The 25,133-nt window shown below is 41.2% G+C and overlaps 2 protein-coding genes across 5 annotated transcripts; both read left to right on the top strand.

Annotated features, from left to right (window-relative positions):
- The first annotated feature begins 58 nt into the window (after positions 1 to 58).
- On the top strand, positions 59 to 10,103 carry LOC136449209 (la-related protein 7-like). 4 transcript variants are annotated; one of them, XM_066449098.1, is made up of 13 exons: positions 59 to 152; positions 845 to 1,059; positions 1,720 to 1,820; positions 2,080 to 2,160; positions 2,368 to 2,532; positions 3,033 to 3,138; positions 3,660 to 4,584; positions 4,712 to 4,848; positions 5,782 to 5,879; positions 6,579 to 6,714; positions 7,136 to 7,248; positions 8,068 to 8,141; positions 8,230 to 10,103. In XM_066449098.1, the coding sequence occupies exons 2-12, from the start codon at positions 861 to 863 to the stop codon at positions 8,131 to 8,133; spliced, it is 2,127 nt and encodes a 708-aa protein (XP_066305195.1). In that variant the 5' UTR covers positions 59 to 152; positions 845 to 860; the 3' UTR covers positions 8,134 to 8,141; positions 8,230 to 10,103. The 4 variants fall into 4 exon arrangements, with proteins under 4 accessions (XP_066305195.1, XP_066305193.1, XP_066305191.1 ...); XM_066449096.1 differs by having other exon boundaries at positions 5,779 to 5,879; XM_066449094.1 differs by having other exon boundaries at positions 5,776 to 5,879.
- Positions 10,104 to 10,215: 112 nt separating this feature from the next.
- Positions 10,216 to 18,179, top strand: LOC136449210 (ankyrin repeat domain-containing protein 29-like). The gene is made up of 7 exons (XM_066449099.1): positions 10,216 to 11,146; positions 12,015 to 12,104; positions 12,579 to 12,677; positions 13,562 to 13,663; positions 15,616 to 15,714; positions 17,140 to 17,367; positions 17,550 to 18,179. Exons 1-7 carry the CDS (start codon positions 11,051 to 11,053, stop codon positions 17,556 to 17,558), a joined length of 723 nt encoding a protein of 240 aa, XP_066305196.1. The 5' UTR covers positions 10,216 to 11,050; the 3' UTR covers positions 17,559 to 18,179.
- Positions 18,180 to 25,133: the final 6,954 nt, after the last annotated feature.

Here is a 25,133-nt window from a genome sequence, read left to right as displayed (position 1 = left end):
AAATAAGCAAAATAGTAAAGTAAATGCGCTAAATGTTTTCATTGTAACGATAATGATGTAACGTTACAGTGTTTATTTCTTTAATTTGTTGGGAGAATATTTTGCAACGAATCACACGCTACGGTTACAGCAGTTCGTCGGATGCACGTTTGGTATGTTTTGACTTTGAAGCTTTTAGACAAGAGTCTCTTTCCCTGGCCAGGGTTGGTTTGTCTTACTTCCCCTATAATACTGGTCACTATTGTATATGGTACTGAGGCTGCACAGCTCGTAGAACACGCAGAAGAACCCAGAGCCTCTTTGAAGAGCCGCATTTCATACGTGAGAATATTTGTTAACTTTGTGGGGAGGGGGGTGGATTTGTTATTTGTCAAGTTTAAAATGTTTATAAGTTATATTGTGTGTTGCAATCAATGTTTTTTTGCGACTTTTTGTAGCATTCATTAAGGGTTTTATTATGTTGATGTCAGATGCTGGATAAATTGTAATATAATTTTGTTTTGGTCAAACAAAGAGGTTATCTGCCTAACGGTTTAGAACCTCCTTTGGGTGAATGAAGTCAGCATGCACCTCTTCATATCTTGTTCAACTTGTTGTATTATTACAGCCAGTAGGTACCTATCGGAGTAAATGACGCTGTTGTAAGTAACATGACCTCTTCGAGCAAGGGACTCCCATTTTACGTCCCTTCCGAAAGACAGTGCAGCTCCAACAAAGATACCCTTCCCCAGACTCGAACCGGGGTCTCCTAATTACCAACTAGGGGACCTTGGAGTGATATTCCATGAAGTGATGATGAATTGGTTGTGCAAAATTGATGTGTAATTTGATATTGTCTGCCTAGACAAGCTTTCGTTACCATGGCAACATCAAGGGAGCAGAAGGAGCAGGAAGAGCAGAAGGATGCTGGGAAGGATCAACCTGTGGAAAAGAAGAAGAGGAAGCGAGACAAGAAGTTGCAGAATGCTGTCCGTGAACAAATGGAGTTCTACTTCAGCGATGCCAACTTACATAGAGACAGGTTCTTAAAGAAAGAAATGGAGAAAGAGAAGGAAGGATGTAAGATTCTGATCATTTGGTCTTACCTTGTTATGCCGTGACACAGAATGTAAAAAGGAAAGTTGACTATGTTAGTTCTTAACTTATGTACTGTAAATGCAGAAATGTTCGCAGTGGTTTTATGTTTGCGGTTTCACGCAAACATTTTTGTCCAATACTGTAGCAGTATGTGACTACAGCACTGCCGCGAACTTTAATACACCGTGAACACACCATTTTCGCCTCAGTGCGAAATAGAAACCATGCAAACTTAAATGCATTATAGTATCTCCCTGATGAGACAGGGTTCTGTGCCTTCAGAACATTTTTTACAAGTTATGTTTTGAGAGCCGTTTGTTCATGTGTGTTTGTTACCAGTATAACTCAAGAAGTCCTGGATGGATCCTTATGATATTTGGTAGAAAGGTGGGTAGGGGTTGGGAAAATGAATCTATAATGGGTCTTCAAGTGATGTTGATATCTCATTTTTGTTGTGGATGGATCCTTATGTTATGATATTTGGTAGATAGATGTGGATGGATCATTATGATATTTGGTAGAAAGGTGGGTAGGGGTTGGGAAAATGAAGGCCAACTTCAATAATGGGTCTCCAAGGGGCTTTCTATTGTACTGCAGTGGAGTGTCCGTTTTCATATCTTATTTTTGTTTCTCTCTTTCCAGGGATTGACCTGTCAATCATCCTCAACTTCAACAAGATGAAACAGTTGACCTCTGACCCCAAGATGGTGGTGAGATCTCTCAGGAACTCGGAACTGCTGCAGGTATAAATAAGACCAAGGAGGATAAATAGAGTCTCTTACTTATGTTGAGTATCAGACCACCTCCTCCTCCTCGATAAGACCTTTGTCAAATTATTCTTCACCACAATGAGTTAGTTGTGCAGACTATAAGTAACATGTAAGGACTTGGCAAACTACCTTGGCTGAGATTTGTGCTTTTTGACTCAGTATTGCAAATACATGTACATGTATTCAGACAGTGTGACATTCAGAAAGTTAATTACTTATGGTTTACTTCTAGGTAAATGCAGAGAAAACAAAAGTGAGGAGAACAAAGCCACTTGCAGAACCGGTCCAAATGGATGAGCGCACAGTTTACGTGGTATGTATGTACTTCGATGTGTGTATGTAACATTACAGACCTAAGTTTACTACAACATCATCTATTTCTAAATTGTTTTCTTACAGAAAGCAGTTGTCAAGTAAAATCAATGTGACCTGGATACGTCATGTTAGTTGTATTTTTTGCTCTTGGAATATTCATCTTTATCTGTGAATGTCAAACTTGATGATTTTGTATTTGTGTTAGGAGTGTCTCCCACGAACTGTTACCCACGAGTGGATCAAAACGACCTTCAGTGTTTGTGGCAAGGTCGCATACATCAGTCTTCCTCGCTACAAGACAACAGGAGACTCCAAGGGCTTCGCCTTCATCGAGTTTGAGAAACAAGAAGCGGCTGAGAAGGCTTGCAAGGTGGGAAGGAAGGAAGGAGCTGTAATTACTACTTAATTAATAAGCCTCTAATACCTCATTATATGGATGTAATTTTCTTGAGACCCAAAATCTGATGTGAAAGTGAGTAAAAAGGTTGGCATTAAAAAGGTAGCATTTAAATGTTGTATTGGAAAAGAGAACAATGTTGTGATTGGACTGTGAGAACATAGTGCAACATCCAAGATAGTTTAAACCATTCAAACAAGTCTAGGTGATTTATGTACAGTGACTTGACTGGACTGGACTTGACTTATGTCGGGTGCCATTCTTCCTCTGTCTCCCGAGCCAGAAGTTCCTGTCTTGCATAGCCTTCCCCATCCCGTCAGCTTGTATACCGGTGTCTCTAGCACAGTAGTTCTTATCAAATGCTTCCAAATTAACAAAATGTACTTTCTAGAATTGATTGGTTTCATAAACAGAATGCTATATACATTGTAGATTAATGTTGATGCCACACACCATGTCCTCGTAACTTACAGATGCTGAACAACCCACCAGACCACATGGCTGGGAAGATGGGAGTCTTCCCCAAGACCAGGAAAGGACGGCCCATTCCTGTTCCTACCACTCCACAGGCAACCACAGGTGCAGTCAGAACATACAGTTTAGTTAGCATTCTCCCTGCTGCCTAAACTTGTTAACAATCATTTTTCGTTCCAAAAGGGTTCCTTGGCAAGGAAGAGAATAAAAGCAAGAATGGAGAATTGTATGCTTCAAAGAGGTCTCTATGATTTTGAAAAGATGTTTGGTAAAATGTCAGGAATTGGAATTTGAATCAACTTTGAGTTTAACCTTTAGCACACTGAGGTAACCATTTGGCTACTGATTCTCTTCTGGTTGCAGGGAGAAGATTGATAACTCTGTAACTATAAATGTTATGACAAAAATAAGGACACCATGGTGGTTGCTCTCTGAGTTTTCATATTTGTCATCATCACTCTTTTTTTGTCAATACCAAGGTTAGCAAAATCATTATCTATTACGTAATTGTAAGGTTCTGCTATGGGCTCCATTTGTGCATCATACTTATTATTGATTACAGCACGTAGAGGTTTTATCCAAAATTGAAAAAGTTACAAAATTATTATGATACATTCATTTTACAGATCCACCTTCAGTAAGTGATGATACCAGTACAACTCCAAAGTCTGATAAAAAGAAGCGGAAACGTAAAAGAAAGATGGACAAAGACAAAGCTGAGGGAGAGACCACTGAGGAAGGAGAAGGTCAAACTGGTGCTGATCAAGAAACAAATGTAGGAGAAGCTCCCTATAAAAGAAAAAGAGAAGAAAGTGAATCAGAATTAGCTGAAAAGAAGCCCAAACTACAAGTTAAATCTAAAGAAAAAACTGACGAAGATGAGAAAACAAAGGATGAGAAAACAAAGGATGAGAAAACAAAAGTTAAATCTAAAGAAAAAGCTGACAAAGATGAGAAAACAAAGGATGAGAAAACAAAGGATGAGAAAACAAAAGTCAAATCTAAAGAAAAAGCCGACAAAGATGAGAAAACAAAGGATGAGAAAACAAAAGATGCAACTTCCCAGAAGGGAAAAGAGGATGCAAAAGAAAAGGAGGACACAGAAAGGGATCCTTCACATCCAGAAACTCGTGAACCTGAGGAGGGAGCGGACAGAGGGAAAGCAAGAGTCATCCATACTGCAGTGTCAGCACTGATCAAGGAGGCAAGGGGGGAGGGAAGAAAACGTCGGGCCACAGACCCGGGAGAGGCACCCTCCACAGAAGAGACACACGCTGCTAAAAAAGTCAAACCATCTGCAAAATACAGAGGAGAGGAAGGGAGCATGTCAGACAGCGAGGTGTCCACAAAGGAACGGAGAGGAAAGAGGAAGCTGGACTCTGTTTTGTCCCAGGAAACACATTCCAAGAGGTCGAGAGTTGAAGGACACAGGGAGAGTGGGGAGCTGAAAAAGAACAAGAGGAAGAGAAAGAAGAAACACAGAGAGGAAAGACGGAGGGATAGAGAACCAAAGAAGAGGAAAGAAGATGTCAGATTGAGAGTGATTCCCAAGTAAGCTCTCATTTCTTTGTTATTTTTGTATTTGTTTTGAATTCTGATATCATCTTTCAATGGAATTAATGGATTGAATTCAGAACAGGCACCTCAAATGTTTTCATGTTCACCCATGTTACTACAGGAAGGAGTGGTTGAAACTGAAGAACCAGTACCTAGCCATGCAGAAGGCAAATATGTCAAACTTGAAGAAGTCTTTGGTAGCCTGGAACTCAGGGCACCAAAATGGCAAGGCAGCTGAAGAAGGAAAACAGCCAGCAGGTAGAACCTTGCCTGAAGTCTGAAGCCTGTATATTTTGCCTACAACACTTACTCAATATCTTTTTTGTTGTCTGTTTCCTGTGTTGCAGTAACAGGGTTAAGAATACTGGGTGCATAAAACTGCATATTCACTTTTGTGTGTCCCAAATTGGAGCTGTGTAACTTATTTTTGACTGTGGGTGTACTGGTGCACCTAGATATTTGTGTATGGTTACGTACACGAAGGTACTATTGTACACTAGTATGAAGTATATTCTTGACATTTAAATGTCAAAAAAAAATGTACCATTCTCGTATCATTTGTTTAAACTTTTGAAGTTGGTTTCATCACAGTTTTTCAAAGCTCGGGACCATGTTGGCACCGTGCATGCCAACATTGAGTCAAACTGGCTTCTGGATTCCACCTGCAACTCTGGACAAAGAGAGTGCTGTTTTTTTCTCGCCTCATTTTGCAGACATTCTACATGTACTTTGGTTTATGTCATATCTGGGCTGCAAAAACGTTTGATATGGGTGTTCTGGACCGGGCAATAACTTTCGCTATAACACGGGCTTCTACTTTTATCCATGGAATATCTAGAATGCATTTCGAGTGCGCCAGGTTCACCGCTGTAAACCGGATTTGGAGGTTCAAGAACACAAAATTCTCTCAACTTCTGGTGCATTTAGTATTGAAATGTGTTTTTTTTGGGTGGGCATGACATAAATAGAATATAACACAGTGGATTCCACATCACCCTCAGTCCCGGCCCTCTTGCCTTCAGCCGTCTGGCGATACGACCCGCAGTCGGGCTGGAACCTCGGGCGATAGGGAATACACCTTGTTGTATTCTATATTTATGTTGTTCACCCAGATTTTTTCTGTGCACCTATATAGTAAGATTAGGTGCACCAGTACCCTTCAGTAACCACTTTGCTCTGTTGCAGAAGCAGACAAAACAAAGGCAGGGAGGAAAGCACCTGAGTTTGTGGAGGGTGTGGTTGTCAAGGTGAAGCCTGCAGAACCACTGGAGTCCAGACAGAAGCTAAGGGTCGGTTCAGAAGAAAAACATCTAACATTCAACTGTTCTTCTCATACAAACATTACATAATGACAAGTCTTATCAAATACTGTCTTGAAAGTAAGTCTTATCAAATACTGTCTTGAAAGTCAGGGAACTCTCATATCTTAGTTTTTTTGTAATACATGTAGTTTTGACTTCTGATATCATATTTGTAGCCTCCATTGCAGGCTCTGAAGCGGCTTTTTAGGGGGCTAAATAATACACTTTTTGCAGCCACCCCGTAACTATCAGCCACCCCGTAACTATCAGCCACCGCACAGAGGCTATCATATTTGTATGTAATTGTTATTGAACAACAGATATATTTATAGGGTGTGATGCAGGGCTGTCTCCAGGACCAGTACTTCCGTCTGGGAGAAATTTGCTTTTTGGGGCTGAAAAATATTACACCACATTTGTCCAAAAACTCTGAACTTCATGACATGACACTGATAAAAATGTATTTTCTTGAATGTGTGTTTCCAAACAATGAGTTGGATGGAAAAGAATTCAAAGCTGGAGACAGCCCTGTTGTGACTTGTTGTGTTGTGAATAATTAATGTTGTTACGCCAAAAATAGTTACTCAAGCCACTGGATAAGATTTTGAAACAGTCAGACGTTGCAGACAGCATCCGCTATCTTTCATCAGTCACTGACGTAATTGATGTTGTTGCTGTTTGTGTTAGGACCAGCTGCTGCCCTGTGGGGACATTGCCTATCTGGACATACAGGAGGGCATGACAGAGGGTTATATCAGATTCAAGACTTCCACAGGAGCACAGAAGGCTGCTGAAAAATATGGCGAAATCATCACACTAAAAGGTATGAATAGACATCTTTCATGGTAAGGCACTGTGATGTTGGAAAAGTTAAGTTTAACTCACATTTTACCTTTGTGTTGATAGTAAAGTTACCTATCAATTGAAAGTCTGTGCTGTCTCTCTATTGTAGAATCTTTGTCTGCCATGATACATACAGTACATGTATACAGGTATACAGATACCTAACCATGGAGTTCATGATTCCTAGTGACGTTCAAAATATGAAGTGACCAGTGATATTGCTAGTGTTGGTGATTTACTGACAGACACTGTTCTGGCTTGTATAAAACACATGGGGAATTTCTGTGTGTCATTCAAGGACATATAAATACTAGTACATGAAACATTGTTCCAGTATTGGCTTAGTCTTAAGTTCTGGGCTTAATATTGACTTTGATCTGAACTTCATACCTGTTTTTCAGGAGAGGAGGAGAAGAAGTACTGGGATAAAGTCACAGCGGACTGGGAGAAGAAGTTCCAGTCTCCAAACCAGAAAGAGAAGAAGAAGAGAAAGAAGATCAGGGGAACAAAGAAGGTTTGTTTTGAAGGAACGGAAATGTTCATTCATTTTTATTATGTGTTTTGACCATACAATATTAAACACGTCCATCCCAACTTATGTTTCTAACATCACAAAGAGATGAGAAGAATCTGAACCTATGTATTAGTAAGAGTAGTTTTAGAACCATTGTTTTAGATTACTAGTAGTATTAGAAGTCCTGTCAGTGTCATTATATGAACGTTACCATGTATTTTGTATTTACCTGCCTGTACTTAGCCCAATAGGGCATGAATGTACAATAAAAGCTATTACATGTATCATTAAGAATCAAAGTTTTTATCAGCAACAAATAAACCATTACACAAGATCTTTCTGATATGTGACTCCAGCAAATGTGTGAAATGTTTCAAAAAGAATGCATGGTCCTTTTGGACAGCAGTGTCTGTCTACCAATCGGCCTGTTTCACCACTCTTTTCACTTTCTCATCCATCCCCCACATTTGACTCATTTCTGGGCATTCTTTCTGATAAAGGCTAGAGTGATGGCCAACAATTTGGTAGTCCTGTTAACTTTGAATTTGTATTCTCTCACAGTGCACTTAACAAACACAACAGATTGACTTTCGTGCCAAATGTATTTAGTGTTCATTGTTTTTAGGTTTCTTTTCTGCTGTTGTCTTATATTAGCCTGAGTACCATCCTCTGTAGTGACCGCTGGCTCAGTACTTTTCGCTTGCTAGCCCTACGGAGGATGGTACTCAGGCTAGTCTTATATTATATTAAGTTTTTAGTTCAAAACACCTTGCTTCTTTCCACATTGATCTGATTGTGAGCATGTTTCCCCGTATGCAGTTGCTGGAGAGGGCAGAAAAGGCAGCAGCTCTACAGAGACAACACGTTCACTTTGATGGAGAGTAAAGATTGTCCTTACAGAGGAAAACTTGGAGTCTGACAAGGGAGGGGTTCCTCCAAAGGAGTGATGATACCCTGGAATGATGATGATGAAAAATTGTCGAGAGCTGTGAATAGTGGTCTGCATTCACTTGAGATAATGTAGAACCAAGGCTGTCTCCAGGACCCGTCCCTCCATCCCAGGACAGAAATTTGCCAGCCTGGATATCAGACCTCGCTCTAGATGATTACCTCTTTTGGCGGAGGGAGGCCACATACCAGGGCTGTCTCCAGGACCCGTCCTTCCATCCCAGGACAGAAATTTGCTTGTTGGGATGGAAAAATTCAACCCTGTCCATCCAAAAAAATATCAATTTCATGACCTAAAACTGATAAAAATGTATTTTTGTAAGCTTAGAATGATATACTAGTATTCAACATTGAAAATCAAAAATGTGGACTCCCAAACAATGAGTGGGACGGAGAAACTACAGCCCTGCCACATACGCAGTATAGAGTTGGCACCCGATCTCTAATATCCCTGTGTGAGTGATATCTAGGAGCTAACGGTGGTGGCGGGGCAACTTGCTTCCCCGGCCTATTAAAGAATTAGCAACTGTAGCACGGTAGTCTAGTACCCAGGCTAGAAATTTGCTTTTTGGGATAGGAAAAAAATTAATCCTGACTGTGTCCATCCAAAAAATTTGAACTTCATGAAATGAGATATATGAAAATTTATTTTTGTTAGCTTAAAAGGATGGGTTTAACAATGAAAATTAACAACATGGACTCCCAAACACTGAGCTGCATGGAAAAAAATCTAGAGCTGGAGACAGGTCTGTGTAGAAGTGGAGTCACATTGTAGTGACAACACATCAAATAGTGTAACTATGAAGTTTGTTTTTTCTTACTTGAGACTCTATACAAGTGTCTATATGAGGAGTTTAACAGAACATTCAATATATGACATTGTAGATACTTGATGTACTAAACCTAACACTTGGCAATTTGAATTTAGAAAGACACTGTTGATTTGGATAGTCTGCTGAAGTGTCAAGTCAAACAAACTCTTCACTGTGTAAAACTACTTCACTGTACATTCAACTACAAGCTGAAATGTTAGGCTCAAAGTTGATTCAATTACATGTATCACATCATCCAAAGTCCCTGTGGACGTTTAGATCTTATGTGACCAGTGCTAAGTACATTTAAGCACTGTTTAAAGAGTCGGTTGTTGTACATTGAAAGTAGTAATAATTCTCGTTGTGCTGTATCTTGTACAAGCTATAGTCTTTAGGAGAGGAGTCACTCACAAATACCTGAAGTAAAACTGAAGATCTTCTGTTGTCGCATTAGTTGTGTATCATATAAGGACTGATTGTGCCAAGGATTGTGGTAACTAACAGCCAACACTGGTCACTGCAGATTTGGAAAGACTGGAAAGTTGGAAGACCTGATTGTTTTCGAAGTCAAGTACCTTCATGACTGTAGATGCATCACCGAAATTAGAGATATCATAATGTGAAGCAAGCATGCGCCTTAAACTTGAAGTGAGCTACAAGAAGCATTGTGAGGCTGAACTCAATTGTCTTTAACTCTGTCATAACCTCCTTGGATTATCCAAATTTTAGTGTCTTTTCAAATCTCACGTCGCCAGTGTCATTGTATAATGCTCCTATTTCTATTGAAAACAAAGGTAATACAGAATGAAGTATTTTGGAACATATTTAATGACTTTTCAATGTTAGACAAAGAGTTGGACAGTAGTAAATTTGGGTACATTCAGTTTGTGTTGGAAATTACAGTTCATCTTAAATAGCTTCAGAATTTCCAGTTTGTAGTAAGTTGTTATTTTACAGTTTTGACAACAGTTTGTTACTATCATTACTCTCTTATAAAGAAAGTTACATTCAACACAGCAGTGAAAAATCAAATGACACTGTTGGTGATGAATATTTGGTTAACGATTGAAAATCATTAAATCTTCACCCTATCAAGTCTATTCTTGTAACTTTGTAGGTTAAAACAAAAAAAATCACAAAGATCTCATACCTTCATGAAATATGAAGTGACTTCTTGTGAATTTCTTAATGCAATCTTCCTAGCCTTATCATGTGATATAACAGTTGATCATGCGATATAACAGCTGACACCACTTTCAGGCAGGTGGTGTCAGCCTGTAATGATGAGTGTGGTGAGTCATACTCATACTAGTTATTGGTGCAAAGTGCAAACACACAGTTTTTCCATCCTTGACAAAGCTTTTTAATAGGAAGATATTTGTTGCACGGCCAGGGCATGATTCGAAACATTATTTCTTGGCCTAATCACCTATCAATCATATGGAATAGGTCACTAGGGTTCAACACCTCAAGGAGGTTTAAACCTCCTTTAATATATGTCCTCAGTGCTCCTTGTTAGTACAGTATATCAAACTGACAGGAATAGTACAATAGATTTCAGGGGGGTAGAGTTACTGCTCTTAACTTTTTCCGTCAACTGAGATATAACGTTAGTGGTAATTCAACATTACATTACAAGCTTGTAGTATTTTGAGGATTTCATTGAGGACAAAAATATCGGTAGCAATACGTTTTTCAAGCAAACCAAAAACGCCCCGAGGCTAAGTGGAAATTTCCATCAGCCAGCGGTGATTATGCTGCGCGCACGTATTGACCAATGAGAGGGAATCCACATGGCAGAAACTTCCAGCAAAACGTGACACAGACACACCCACCCAGCACGATACAGCTACTAATATTTACTCTCGCTGCTTTTGTGTGGTGTACAAGTCGATACATTTGCAATCCAGTAAGCACTGAAAATTACGCACGCTCACATGCTGTAGAAGTCACCACGACTAACGTTTATTTATAATACTGTACTACTAAAAAGGTAACACAGGCGTTTCGTGCTTCGATACCTGACACGACCGAAGGAGGCCATGTTCAACTACAAGGAACCTTGGCTGTTGCGAACGAGCTCAGGTCTTGCACGAGAGGTGCAGTTTCAGACAGATAGATCCTACACAAGTAGCCGGGTGAGTTGACAAATCGCATTGGGCGTTGACAGAGCGGCATTACTCTTAGTACTGCAACAAGGGGTATTTAACCTCCTTGGTAGCAAGTGGTAACGTTAGCCAATAAGGTTAATTGCTTATGATAACAAAGGTGTCAGGTTGCAAAATATGCTTGATTTAGGAACGATTCCTTACAACGTTAAACCTCCCTGTCAAGTTTATATCAAAATGAATTCGAAGTATTCTTTTTTTACATTTTCTTAGTCTTTCTTGTGGCTGTCGATTTGAGGCAGCCTCAAATGTTTTTGTGGTATTATAAAGCTAACGTTATATTTAAAAATAAAGAATTTTTGAGTTTTCTAAAACACCGGATCCTCCTAGGCAGGGCTGCCTATGAAGATGAAACACCCAACTTGACCCAAGGATAGTTGGTATTTATGATAGCGAATTTTGATTTGGAAAGAAAAGTTACTGAGGGTTTGAGATGACACTTTGCTTTGTAGAATTAAAAAGAAAAATATTTTTTTTTTTAATAGCATATTTTCTGCTACCGGAGTTTAGATGGCGAGTGATGACTGAAAATATAGACCACAAGTCTTTCACACCACATAGTGAAATACATACATTTAGTTGCATCATCTTTTTGGTGTATGAGATGTTAGGTAATTGACCCAATCCGATGAGTTCAAATTGACCCAGCAACTGTACAAACAAAGGCTCGATCTCCAAGCAGATGCGAGGTCCCGCTTGTTTTACAAGTGTTTTTTACAGAATATTGTTCATCTTTCGTTCAGTTCGCTTTTTTATGGAATCTATTGAATGGTGTGTTGTGACATTTAGCAAAATGCTCTTCAAAGATTTCTCTACTCAATTTCTTATCTTCTGACAGGGTGCTTTATTCAAAGCTGCTGCCCAGGGTGATAAACAGAGAGTTTTGAGTCTTGTGCAAAGTGGAGCAGATGTTAACGAAGCTGACAGAGTAAGTCTGTTTCTTGAATTACTTGATATGTTTCAGGTCTTATTAACTTAATTGATGGTAGTGACAACAATGTAACCGCCTTAGAAAAAGTTGTGTATTTGATGTCATATATTTGACATCCATTCCAATGGAAAATGTCCCATCCCAGCTAACTGATGTGTTATACCATGATGTGTGGTGGTCAACTCACCGATATCATGTGATTTGGATTCAAATTCTTCTCAGTAAATACAATGTACTGTAAATGCATTAAAGTTCGCCTGGTTTTTATTTCGCGCTAAGAGGAAAATGGAGTGTTCGTGGTGGTTTTAAGTTCGCGGCAGCGCTGTAGTTACATACTGCTACAGTATTGGCCACAATGTTTGCAGTGTTTTTAAGTTTGTGGTGAAATGGTCGCCGCAAAAACTGTGAACATGAAACCACCATGAATATTTCTGCATCTACAGTATCAAGTTTTCTTTATTCTTTCCTCAGTATGGCAGGACCCCACTGTACTTTGCTGCCAACAGGGGGCATGTAGCTGCAGCCAATGTACTTCTCCTGCAGGGTGCCAACATCAACCACACCACAAAGGTAGGGACAATCATCATCATCATCATATCGGGCAGCTTGCCCAGTCCGCCATTAGTTGGTCTAGATCCCCTACATCCCCAGCAAGTTGGTCTATGTAGGTCCGTCGGGGTCGCCTGACACAGGAGTGCCCATGAGTTCAGTGCCCAGAGCAGGAGTTCGCTACAAGTTCTTCTTTGTTTCTGTAGCTATGTCCTGCAAACCGTACCCTTCTCTCTCGTATGATTGATGATACGGATGGTAATGTTCCATACAGTTCCGCCTTAGTGGGGTGTTATTTCCAGGATTTATAATATTTGAGCACAGCTCGAAGCATGCGGGTGTAAGTTCCATCAAGCTTGTTCTCAAGTTTCTTTGTCAGAGTCCACGCTGATGAACCATACAATAGCACAGATTCTACCACAGCCCTGAAGAAGTTCCTTTTCCTCCTTGGTGCACAACCGATGACCAAGTGGCAATGATGTCTCCAAGGAGGTTATAGTCAGATACTCTAAATGCATTTAAGTTCCTTTTTGGTTTTTATTTCGCGCTAAAGGGAAAATGGAGTGTTTGCTGCAGTGCTATAGTCACACACTGCTACAGTATTGGACAGAAACGTTTGCGACGGTTTTAAATTCGCGATGAAATGATCGCTGCAAATACCGCGAACATAAAACCACCGCGAACATTCCTGCATTTACAGTAACCTCCTTGATGTCTCGAGATCAGACCATTATTCACAAACTTAGGTGTTACTAAAATACCAAAAAGGTAGCCAAAATTGATGACATTTGGGCTGGTTTGTTGAGGAATTACATGTCAGTCTCTGGAGAAATATTTTTTTGTTGTTTCCTGAATAATGTTTGTGTTTTGGAATATTAAACCTGTTTGGGTATTTTGTATTTTAGACAGGAGATACAGCCCTATTAACTGCCAGTAGAGGGGGGCACTCCTCTGTTGTCAAAACCCTCATCAACTTTGGTGCAGACCTGGACACCAGGACCAAGGCAGTGAGTACACATCGATCAAGTTGCAATTTTTAGATACTAAGCATGTTTGATTGACAAGCTACTTAGGACATATTGGTTTTTGAAAGGACAAGTCCTCTTTTGACTTGTGCCCTTTGATATAGATATAGTCATGTATTTCTTACAATTGTCAGCCAAGTTTGATGCATGTCATCTTTTAAATCAATTTGTGTGCTCATATACAGTTATACCATGAGTTATATATCATAATAATTGTCTTTGACGTACTGGTTTGGCACATGAGACATATATCTTGACCCTGGAAGTGTCAGAGTCAATTTGATTGGTTCTATTAATCAATACACATTTTCAGTCTGGCTACTCCCATTTAGCCTCAACCAGGCCCTGCGGATGGCTGGAAAAATACTAGATCAATGATTGCCCTAATAGAGTGATTAGTCCGCTATGGACAGAGGGTCCAATATGCCATCCATGGTCGCAAACTGGAACTTCTATAATAATAGCGGACTAACTTCTCTGGCATGTTATCCTAGTCTCCAAGCAGACCTACGGGTTGCAAAGACCGTATCCAACTGGCAGAAGGATACGGTCTTTGCAACCCGTAGGTCTGCTTGGAGACTAATGTTATCCCTTTATTTGGCCAATTTCTATGATTTTTCCAGCGACCTGTGGAGCCTGGTAGAGGCTAACTCCAATCCACAAGCAAATTTGCCTGGCACTTCTAGAGTTAATGTCTGTGATATATATGAATTTTACGCAGCTCATGTCTTACAGTGCCCTCTGCTTCCTTTCAGTCCCATAAGATGCACACCTGTGTGCTCTTAGATTACTAATGGACCAAGTTTAAAAGGTCTAACTTGGTGAAGGTTGTACACGTTTTCTTGACTTTGCTAGAATATACAGGGTTTGCTTAGTAATATCCAGAGATGATAAACCAGATATTGAGTGCTCTGAATTTGAGGCAGGTTTTTTTTTTTATAGTGCAACATTCTTACCACAATTGAGAATCTTATGTAGTTTTTCTGTATGATATGCAGGAAGTTATCATTGTGTATTCATTGTGCTCAGATTTGTAATTGTTGTCATGATTTGTCATAAGTGACAAATCCTTTGGGCTGCAGTGATAGATATCTATGAGAAAAGTTTTTCTGTCACACCATGCAATGCTATTGTTGAATAGGAAACACATGACATTGTGTACATACCTGTCAAGCCTTTTAAAACATTTGATAACAGATTAAAAAAACAAGAAGTTAACAGGTATGGGGCACATGGCTTTAAACCAGTGATCATGAACTGTTCAAACAAAAGGGTAACATTACCAACCTATTTAGTTTTCTGAGGCTCCCATATTTGCTAAGAGGCTCCAGAAAACTAACTATGATGGCACCTAGGCTACAGACTTGACACCTCTCCATATCATTTTAACCTTCTCCCTGCAGCCTGATCAACAAATGTGGTTCTGAAAGGTACTAAACCTCATTTTGGCATATTTTCCTATTGCTGCTATGTTGCTACAATATTGGAGAACTGGATATTTCACCAGAACTTAGTATCAACCAAGAAACATAGCCTCCTGTGCAGGCCTCCTATAACTCGCGACATATATATGGGGGGGGGGAGCTCTTATGCCGGCAAGGGATGTTGTGCAGCCGAGGGAGTTGTATAGCCAAGGGGTCCGCGCGTTGACCCCTCGGCTATACAACTCCCTCGGCTGCACAACATCCCTTGCCGGCATAAGAGCTCCCCCCCCCCCCATATATATGTCGCGCGTTATAGGAGGCCTGCACAGGAGGCTACAAGAAACAGTTGTCATCAGAAAAAAAAGGCAATGTTTTAAAATTTCTATTCCACTGATGAAGCTTGCAGTGGAGGCTAGTCAAAGCAGGTCAAAGTGTATGGAGACTGTAAAACAAATTTTAAAATCTGAACAATGTTGTACTAACGAGTTATTGTCCGTGTGTGTATTGCAGGCAGGGACAACGCCCTTGTATGTTGCAGCAACCAACGGCCATGACACCACAGTTAGCCTCCTCTTGCAGGCTGGCGCAAAAGTCAACCTCACCAGCGATGTACGTACAGTTCTATTGCCAAAAAGTCCACAAAACCTTTATTGTTGTTGTCCAAATAACACTGGTATATGTACAATCATATTGTGAAAGGATGAGCATGGGCCATCCTGTGTATTTCAGGATATGATAGAATATTCCTCCTGTATGGTGGCATGGCCCTAGTGCCATCCTAGTTTGTTGGTTAGGTGATAGTATGGGAGCCCCGGTAAATAGGAAAAGGTCGTCATGATAATGTACCAGCCACTCAGAGACGATGTCCTACCTGCAAACACACTGTTGAAGATGAATTCCATTTTCTTTTAACATGTCCCACGTTTATTGAAGAAAGACAGACACTTATGAATGTTATCACGAGCAATGCAAACATAACCTTACCATCTAAGACAAGCCCAGAAACGTTTGATCTACTTATGTCATGTCCTGACGCAATTTCCTTGTACACAGGCCAATACATATCTATCTCTATTCTAAAAAGAAATTGATTAATCTCTGACGCAAACAATTGATGTTTCCTGTGTATCATGTAATATACTTCCATATATATATTCTGTATTATTCTTATTGGATACTGTAGTGTTTAGACTTAAGTTTTGTAGAATCAATTAGTATTGTTGATAAGCAAAGACATATATGTCTTGACGTTTTGTACTACAGTAGAATCCGCTTATTTGCATAACTGATTTGCCAGTGTATTTTATGCAATTATAAGGAGTAGTCAATTAACCCTAGGGGACAAAATGAGTGGCACTGAGGGGGGAGGGGGTTGTTGTGGTTACTAGATGGCACTTGAAGGAAACAGACACACTTTGTGTCAAATTCACTCACTCCCAGGTTATACAAAATGTATCATATTGAATTCATAAGCATATCATCAGTGTATTTACACATGTTGAGTGCAAAGAATGGCAAACTTAGCGAAAAATTGGCAATTCTATTCTTCTGAATCCTATCACAGCAAATGACAATGGAGACTACTAGCTACAGCTTTTTCAAAACACAAAGGACAATAGCAGTTCCTATGGTGTTGTCTAACCATAGAAACTATCCATACTCGATTTACATCTTAATGACATTTGCATAAGATCCATAAGAGTTAGTGACTCTTATGTAACATGTTCAACCAGTTTTACCTGTTACCATTGACATTATTTCATGCAAATAGCCGGAGTATGAGAACATGGCTAATGCAATTATGCCATTTTATTTATAATGGAGTGAATGGGAAATGGTTTGGGTTTTCATAATTTTATGCATATCCCCGAAATATGCTATTAACAGTAATGCAAATAGCTGGATTCTACTGTACTTACAAATTTGCCATACATTGTACCTGTTACATTTGTTGTGCAATAAACTTTGATTTGATTGATTGATGGCACTCAGGCTAGCTCTCGTGATGTTTCCTGTACAATGTTTCCTACGCAGAGCTCATGGACGGCACTGCACTCTGCAGCTTCTCAAGGTCACGACAAGGTCATCAGGCTCCTCCTCCAGCACGGTGCTGATGTCACAGCAGCTGACAGTGGGGGACGAACAGCAACTGACCTGGCAACAGCAAATGGCTACTGTTCACTAGCTAAGGCCATGAAAGAAGAAATGAATAAGATGGTTAAGATTACAGCAAAGATGGGTGAACATGACAGCAAAGCTAAGGTGGGTGTAAATGACATCAATTGTTCCTCTAGTCAGCACCTCAGATTCTAATCAAGACCAGCAATCTTTGTAGTAGCTTGTAATGTTGTTAGAAACATTGCCATGAAGTGTTACTGTTTGCCTCATGAAGACTTTTTTCTTCACAAATGTTGGCTTCTAAAATTCTTTTCCTTTCTCTTCAGATGAGGTGATGATGCTGGAAGGTGTTGATGTCAGGCCAAAACAGACATACAGGCCACAGACTATATGATTGTACAGGAAACTTGTCAAACATTTTTTAAAGATTTTATAACCATGAGAATTGAGGATGCAAACATGCTGTATCATGAATGTTTTGGGATTTTTGCTGGTGTTTAAGTTAAGTTAGTTAAAATCCTCCCACACCATTACTGATGTATAGGGCGGTGCCCATCTCCGTTTCATAGCCCTGGGCCACACTGTGGTGCAATCACTGTAGCAGGGGGCTAGTCCACTGGCAGTGAAGTGTGTTTAATTTCCATACTGTTTCAGAAGTATGTACCATTTTTATAAAGTCTTTGGTATGACTCAATGTGCCTCTTGTCCAGAGGTGTCCTACCTGGGGCTTGAACCCCAGTCCTTCTGGTCCAAGTAATTTGAACCAGATGTGGTGAGAGGTAGAAGGCGCAGACCACTACACCACAGGGACACCCCAGGCTGGTGTTTAAACCACAACTGAATGCTGAATGTCAGAAAGTCCAGCAAATTTTCTTGCTTACAGTATATAATTTTCTTGACAACCATGATGTATCTTTTGAGCCTGTGAGAATAAAAGAATTCATAGTGATTTTAAAGAGACTCATAGAATTATTTCTACAATTCCTTGTCCAGGTTATAAAGCAATCACACTTTTCACAATCCATTGCCCCCAAAATAAAAGGTTATTGTTGTACTGGTATATGAATTAACTTGCATATATTCTTGTCTGTTGTCCATATGTAAAAGTATATGTAAATCACAGGCAAAGTAAAACTACTGTGATGCCTTGGTGATACCTAGTAAGGTATTAGTTGGCACAACACATAAGCAGTGTTACGTTCCCAAACATATTTCTGAAGATTATGAAGTGGATGAATCAGGGTCTTTGTGGTCATTCCTCCTTACTCTCTTTGGGTTATTTAATACATAAGTTGTTTGCAACCATGCACTGTGTCTTCAGTCGTTTTTCCTACCTTCCTGACCACTTAGAGTCTTTGGTCAGGTACCATAGGATGTACATCCAGTTTAGACCGCTCCTTTTCACCTCTTACTTAGATTTCATAATGTAGGCAGACTTTTTTTTTTGCCCAATTTATTTTTCTTTGCACGCTCGCATCACCCTTTCGGTGCCCTATGATGCCATCCAAATAATTGATCCAGCATGGCCTAATGACTATCCAATCAGAGATTGCATCATGAGGAGAAGCGTCTTCGCGCGTCATTTGTGGAAGAAACCATTCTTGAACTAACGTTAATATCAGTTTCCGATGTTCTTCTAACGTTACATCTTTCATACCTATAGCTATCTGATAAGATAGATAAATGAATATTGATCGAAACAATTTACCTTGCTATTTTTTTTAATACTATGGAAAGTTTTGTGTCATGATAAATTTTATCTGAAACTGGCACCCCTTTTCCGGACACAACCATTTCCTGAACCACTTCCGGGGACATGGCCGAAGAGCCAAATATTTTTGTTTTACCCGCACTGTTGGACTACGTGTCCCGTTGCATGTACCTGTCTACTGCCTATGCATTCCGAGACTCCATACCTTCCTGAGATGACGCCAAGACAGACGTTGTTTTAAGGTGAGCAGCTGTCCGAAGACAAGAGACTGAACAAGAAGGGAGCAAGCGCGATCAGCTGGCCCATAATGTCCTTGGCTGGCCGAGATCAAAACTCAGGTACACCCGGGACTGAGCCGATCCTTGTTTTGATCGTTTTGCAACAGCTTTGGTTACCTAAGTAATGTTACTGAAGATTTTGGAGGAGTCATTCGCAATGCCTCCCTTGATTTCAGACGTCGAAGTTTCGCACATTTGTGAATTTGTCACGTAGATCCAAGTGACTCACTCACTGCCTTTGAAAGTTCAAGAGCATTGGATACCAAAGGTCGTCCTTTGCCAAGTCGGACTGGTTTTACGCGACTGAAAATTGCGTGGAACATTACAAGGCAGGAAGACCACAGTGGTGGACAAAACTGCACAGCGCCATCATCATCATGCCTCTACGGTCATCAAGAGCGCCCCTGACAACGGAATTTTCCACTCCGTTGCTGCCTGTGTTGAGATGGGTGATGCTGGTCCTGCGGGTGGCGGTATTGTACAGTGTTAGCTTGCTCTTCATCCTGGGCTGCCTACTGGTTTCTTGCGTCTTCGACGGACAAGAACCAACCGAAGTAAAACGTCGGCAACCCTGTACATACTCGTGCAGTTCTGAAAGGATTCGCCAACATGCTGCGACAAAACCGCGGGAAACTAGAAAATCACTACAGAGTGCGTGAACATTCTTCAATGAAAAGGACAGTACTACGAAACGATACCACAAGACTGGTATAAGACTCGAGAAAAGTGTGAAAGTGTTCCCAATGTCTTTCTGTAGAAAAAAGGACTCAGGGCCTTCTAATTACTGTAGTCGCTTTTTTCTTTGTAGGTGTTTTCAGTCCAGACAATTTTGAATTTAATTACCCTGAAGTAATGTTAGGCAGAAGCCATTATCTAGGAAGCTGCTATATTGTCAAAGTCTGTAGATCAAAGAAACTAACTATTGTGAATATTGCTTGACTCAAGGACAAATTTATTTCAAACTGAGTTGTACTTTGACTTTGGTGCTAATTTAAGTGTCCTCGGTGAGGACGATTCAGGGGACAGGGCTTTGATTGACAACAAAACAAGCTGGTGACTTCACGTGGTGCACTGTTTATTCACGTGATGGACGCATGTAACAGCGCGTGATCAGCTGTACCTGTTTGGTGCAGCAAGTGATAACACCACTAACGTTACCCTGACCCTGGCTTTGGGTAGTTTAACCTCCTTGATCAGACTGATTGGGTTGCAGGAAAATATAGAAATTGACCTGATAAGTGATAACCTGAATAATTTGACAGAGGAATTAGATGGCCATTGAGTTACACGAAGGCAATTCATTCAGGCTACTTGGCCAGTTTCTATAATTTTTAACAACCCAAGTAGTCTGGAAGAGTCTAGTCAAATGGTAACGTTACGTTAGCAGTCGGTGATCACGCGCTGTGCATGCGTCCATTTTAAATGCAGTCTGGTAGAGACTACCCTTTTGACCACAACTTGTCTTCATTGTTTGTTACTTGCTTAGCCTGGAGACGTCCCCACCGGGCCCTTCCGAGCAAATTATGTCTTGTAATTACACTGGTTAATCACAGTAATTGGACCAAATTGATCTCGATAGCTTAGCAAATTAGGACGAATAATAAGCCTCAAGCAGAGCCTGGTAGAGACTGAATAACGAAGACAAACTTGTAAATATTTAGTTCTTCTTTTTACCCAAAAGCCTGTTGCATTATGATGACACTGTATCATATAGACAGTTATTATTGAATAACTGATTGAATAGATTTGTTCACTTTGCCTAAACTGGGTATTGTTTTCTTATCTCGTCTCTTGATCTCGTGAAGTAAGCATTAATAACGGGAGATTTGGGCAGATTGTAGTTCCGGAGAAGAAATAGATATTCTATCACTAGAAAGGGGCCGAACAACATGTCCGTCTAGCGATCGGACTAGCATTGTGATTTCGCGCCATCTGTGCTTGTAACGTCTCCTAGATCAACTCTACTACAGTAACGTCTCCTAGATCAACTCTACTACAGTAACGTCTCCTAGATCAAGTCTACTACAGTAACGTCTCCTAGGACAGCTAGGTCAACTCTACTACAAATACAACACTTCATCGATATGCCGGCGTTTAAAAGTAGTGACAGTTTCAGATTAGAGGAAAAGTTGACTTTCGTACAGTTGAGCCTGATTGAATTGTGCTCTAAATAGTAAATAGTGGCCCGCCCATTATCCGGCGCCGGGGAAGCGACGTGGCGAATTGTATCTATCGGTTGGCCAACTCCTCTAACGTTATATTTGGCCGATTACCAGCCGCGTCTGGAGCCTGGTAGAGGCTAGCGCTACTACGTACAGTTGAGTTTGGTTGAAATCTCAGGGTATGGAAGTTAATCCGCACAGTGGGTGGTTTATGGCGTGAATGTAACGTTGATAGGATGGGCGGAGCAAGTTTACAAGGATTTGGAACAGCCCCGCCCTCCCGAGCAGATTGTGAAAGGAAAGGAAAGTGATCTCGAACTCAAATGAACAGATGAGCTAATCTTCCACTGGTCGTGACAGGAAGACAGACGACTAGCAAACATATACAGTATTTACAGGTATAAACAGTTATATACAGGTATATACTGTATTTACAGGTTCATTGTACGGGGAAATTCCCCTACATGTAGCCCGACAAGCACAATGAACAGTGGACCACGGCTTAACGTCCCGTCCTAAAGCCGGCGTCACAGTTCATGCGAGCATCGGCCGATTTTGTAGATCGCCGGAAGCTCGCCGAATTTCAAATTCGCCCGAGCGTCGACCGTATTTTTCACTGAAAACCTGCCCCGTCACAAATTGAACAGAGCTCGGGCGACGTCCGTCGAACGCTAATAATCATAAATCCCACATAAGACGGTACCATCTCTTGGACACGGACGAAGTCAGAATCAAATGGCCTGGTAACAATCTCAAATTTGGACCAACTTTACTTTCTGAGTTGTGGCAAATCTGTAGGGCACAAGTGAAGTAGGTGGGCACACTGAAAATAATCACATAAAGAGGAATTTTGTTATAGACCAATCAAAATACAAGTGCAGGAGCCACAAAGTCAACAGATCAGTCGTTTAACCCCGATCCAAAAATTTTCACCAAATAGAAATCGACCGAAGCTCGGGCGAACGCCGTCCGAGCTTCGACCGACCGTTGATAAGCCTTTCGACGCCCTGCCGACGCCTGGGCGTGCCTCGGTAGACAAACATAGATCTATAATGACTCAGTGGACTTTCAACTAGTCATTTTGTGGAGAAAAAACTCAGGAAGTGAGGTCAAACCTCAAAAGTCAAGCCACAGTTCATTAATATACAAATTGAAACATCCAAACCAATACCAAAATAGAAACAAGAAGCATTGTCTTCGGTGTCAACATTTTATTTATAATTTTTTTTGAATGAAAATTTAACTTTGCATTGAATTGTCTTTCATTAGAAAAGTTTGGCAGCATTCTTTGACAAGTTGATATTAGTATTAGTTAATATTACAGTATCATTTATCATCTTATGTTATAAACCAAAATGTCATTTCCTTTCATCTATAAATAAGAAGGAGTTCGGCCGAGGCCCGTCCAAGCTCCCATCAACACCTGCACAACGCTCGCCCGAAGCACGCCTTACTTTTCATGAGTCGGCCGGAACACTGACGACGGTCGTCCGATTATTGTTCAAGGCCCGTGCGAGGCTCGCACGAGGCCGAAGAGTTCGGGCGACCTCCGACCGACCAAAAATCGGGTCTAAAATCCTCGGATGCCCGCCCGAATATTGGCCGAGCGCTGGGCGTTGCTCGGGCGAGCTACGGGCAAACTGTTGACGAGCTGTGCGAGTTCAAAAATCGTCGCCGAGGCCTCGCTGAATTTAAGCGCAGCTTCCAGTGACACGCGAACGTCGGCCGAGCTCCGAAAATTCGCCCGAAGCCCGTAGAATCGACAGGACGTCGGTCGTGCTTCGCCCGAAAATCGCCATTTGGAGCTCGCCGACAAGTCGGCCGAGCTAAATTGTTGATTTGTGACGGCTGCGACCTTTTCCGGTAGCGTGCATGTCGGCTGAGCGTCACAGCCGGGATCGAACCCGGGGCTTCTAGTACCAGAGGCCAGATCGCTGTTTAAAGACGTTATATAACAGTTAGCAGGGCACGCCTTGGAACACATTCTCGGAGATCGGTTTTCACACTTCCCGATGACTTCACAATGGTTCTGTCCCTGGTGCTGAACTTACAATCACACTGACAAATCAGCCCTTATGTCAAACGGCCGATGATCGTGCTTGCGTCATTATGAATTTAAAATATTCAGTTCGGCAACTTGTAGCAGCAAGAATTCTTGTGAACATTGCTTGATTTAAACGACGCCCTGAAGTTAAAGCTGCTCTTTGTGACATTTGTATATGAAGTTTTCTATGCCATCAGATTTAGCCTGGTGGAAAGGTGAAAAGATATCTTTCCTTTCCTTCCACAGAGTACGAGGGGGGCTAGTATGACTGACACAAGCCCGTGGCAGTCACAGTGTGGATGTCCATTCCATGAATCACGAACAGGCCTAGGACGTGTCATTTAACCGCCCCGCAATCACAGATATAAAAGGACCACACTATGATTATAACAAAGGAACCTGCAACCGTGCAACTGCAACTGATTAGCGTAGATGGGAAATTGGTATTTCTTGTCCATAGCGAGCACCAGCGTGTTACAACATGGTGAAATATGCCGCTTAAAATATTGTTGAATCCAATGTACTGTAGTAGAATTCAGAAGAATATAAGCTAGGAAATAAAAGGAATCTGTGCTGGCAACGCAGCGAGCAACATCGTCGGATTCATGCCTGCTGAGGTCTGCACAAAGCGGGGACTGCATCCCTAGCAGATCATCACTGTTTTATCATATGCCGTTTTTTCGCTAGCCCAGTTCACAGATTGCGGGAAATAGGGGCACGGGGAGGGACTTTGACACATTTCCCAAAGAACTACTCCTCCCCTTGTCCTCTGACGGTCCGCCCGGGGGCAGAGGTTGAATGGGCTAGCGAAAAAAAAGGCATATGATAAAATGGTGACGATCTGCCCATTCAACCTCTGCTTGGAGAGTATGCATCCCGCGGCCTCATCGTATCACGTTCTGTTTTGGGCCACATGGACAGTTGGTGTTTAATAATCGACTCCGCAACGATCTCTACGCGCCACTAAATCTCACACTGCCTGCAATCTTTCTTTACAATTTTATATAACTGTTATGCAGTTTTGCTTCTGAAATGTTTAGATCTAAATGCCAGCGGATGAGGAGCTAACCGTTTACGTGGACTGGACTGAACGGTTAGGCTGGTTAGGAGAGCTCGAGGTTGGGCTACCCGGCGCGCGAATGTTCCACCTCTGGTGTTCTAGACCAGTCAGTTACTTTTAAGTACATTGTTGGCTATTAAACAGAACGGATTGAAGAATGTTGTCTCATGTCTGAGGTGGCATGATACACACCCACGCACGGACGCACACACACACACACACACACACGCACTCACACTCACGCACAAACGCACACACACACACATACCCACACGGACACGGACACACGCAAACGCTTACAGAGAGAGAAAGACAACCCCCTGTGAACCACATTGGCCCGTCCTTGGGAACAAAGTTCGCTTCCTTGCGTCAACCTATTAACGTTGAACTCAAAGCAGATGTAGGGAGGGGGTGCGTAACATCCTCCAATTTGCCCATTCGTGATGACACATAATCCTTTCAATAAAAAGTGACAACTGCGGGAAAAACACCATCTTCCTTCCAAACATTTATCGTTACTTGGTGAAGGGAAATATTGGGAAGGGAAAAATGAAGCTTTTATGCAAAGGTCGGCGCCATCGTGTGGTTGTAACGTTACATTATTCCCCTTTATTTCCTTTCGTGGTTTCTTCCTTTATAAAACAAACACCATGAT

This window comes from Branchiostoma lanceolatum, chromosome 14, assembly GCF_035083965.1.
Source record: "Branchiostoma lanceolatum isolate klBraLanc5 chromosome 14, klBraLanc5.hap2, whole genome shotgun sequence".
Lineage (NCBI taxonomy): Eukaryota > Metazoa > Chordata > Leptocardii > Amphioxiformes > Branchiostomatidae > Branchiostoma > Branchiostoma lanceolatum.
Note: the sequence above shows the minus strand (reverse complement) of the source record. Positions and strands in the feature narration are given on the sequence as shown.

What these genes read in the sequence shown, in the direction of transcription:
- LOC136449210 (XM_066449099.1), top strand. Translation starts at nt 11,051, where the DNA reads ATGTTCAACTACAAGGAACCTTGGCTGTTGCGAACGAGCTCAGGTCTT. An exon ending in GATCCTACACAAGTAGCCGG is followed by an intron (nt 11,147 to 12,014) that starts GTGAGTTGACAA and finishes ATCTTCTGACAG; the next exon opens with GGTGCTTTATTCAAAGCTGC. An exon ending in AAGTCAACCTCACCAGCGAT is followed by an intron (nt 15,715 to 17,139) that starts GTACGTACAGTT and finishes TTTCCTACGCAG; the next exon opens with AGCTCATGGACGGCACTGCA.
- LOC136449209 (XM_066449094.1), top strand. Translation starts at nt 861, where the DNA reads ATGGCAACATCAAGGGAGCAGAAGGAGCAGGAAGAGCAGAAGGATGCT. An exon ending in CGGCTGAGAAGGCTTGCAAG is followed by an intron (nt 2,533 to 3,032) that starts GTGGGAAGGAAG and finishes CGTAACTTACAG; the next exon opens with ATGCTGAACAACCCACCAGA. An exon ending in CACTCCACAGGCAACCACAG is followed by an intron (nt 3,139 to 3,659) that starts GTGCAGTCAGAA and finishes TTCATTTTACAG; the next exon opens with ATCCACCTTCAGTAAGTGAT.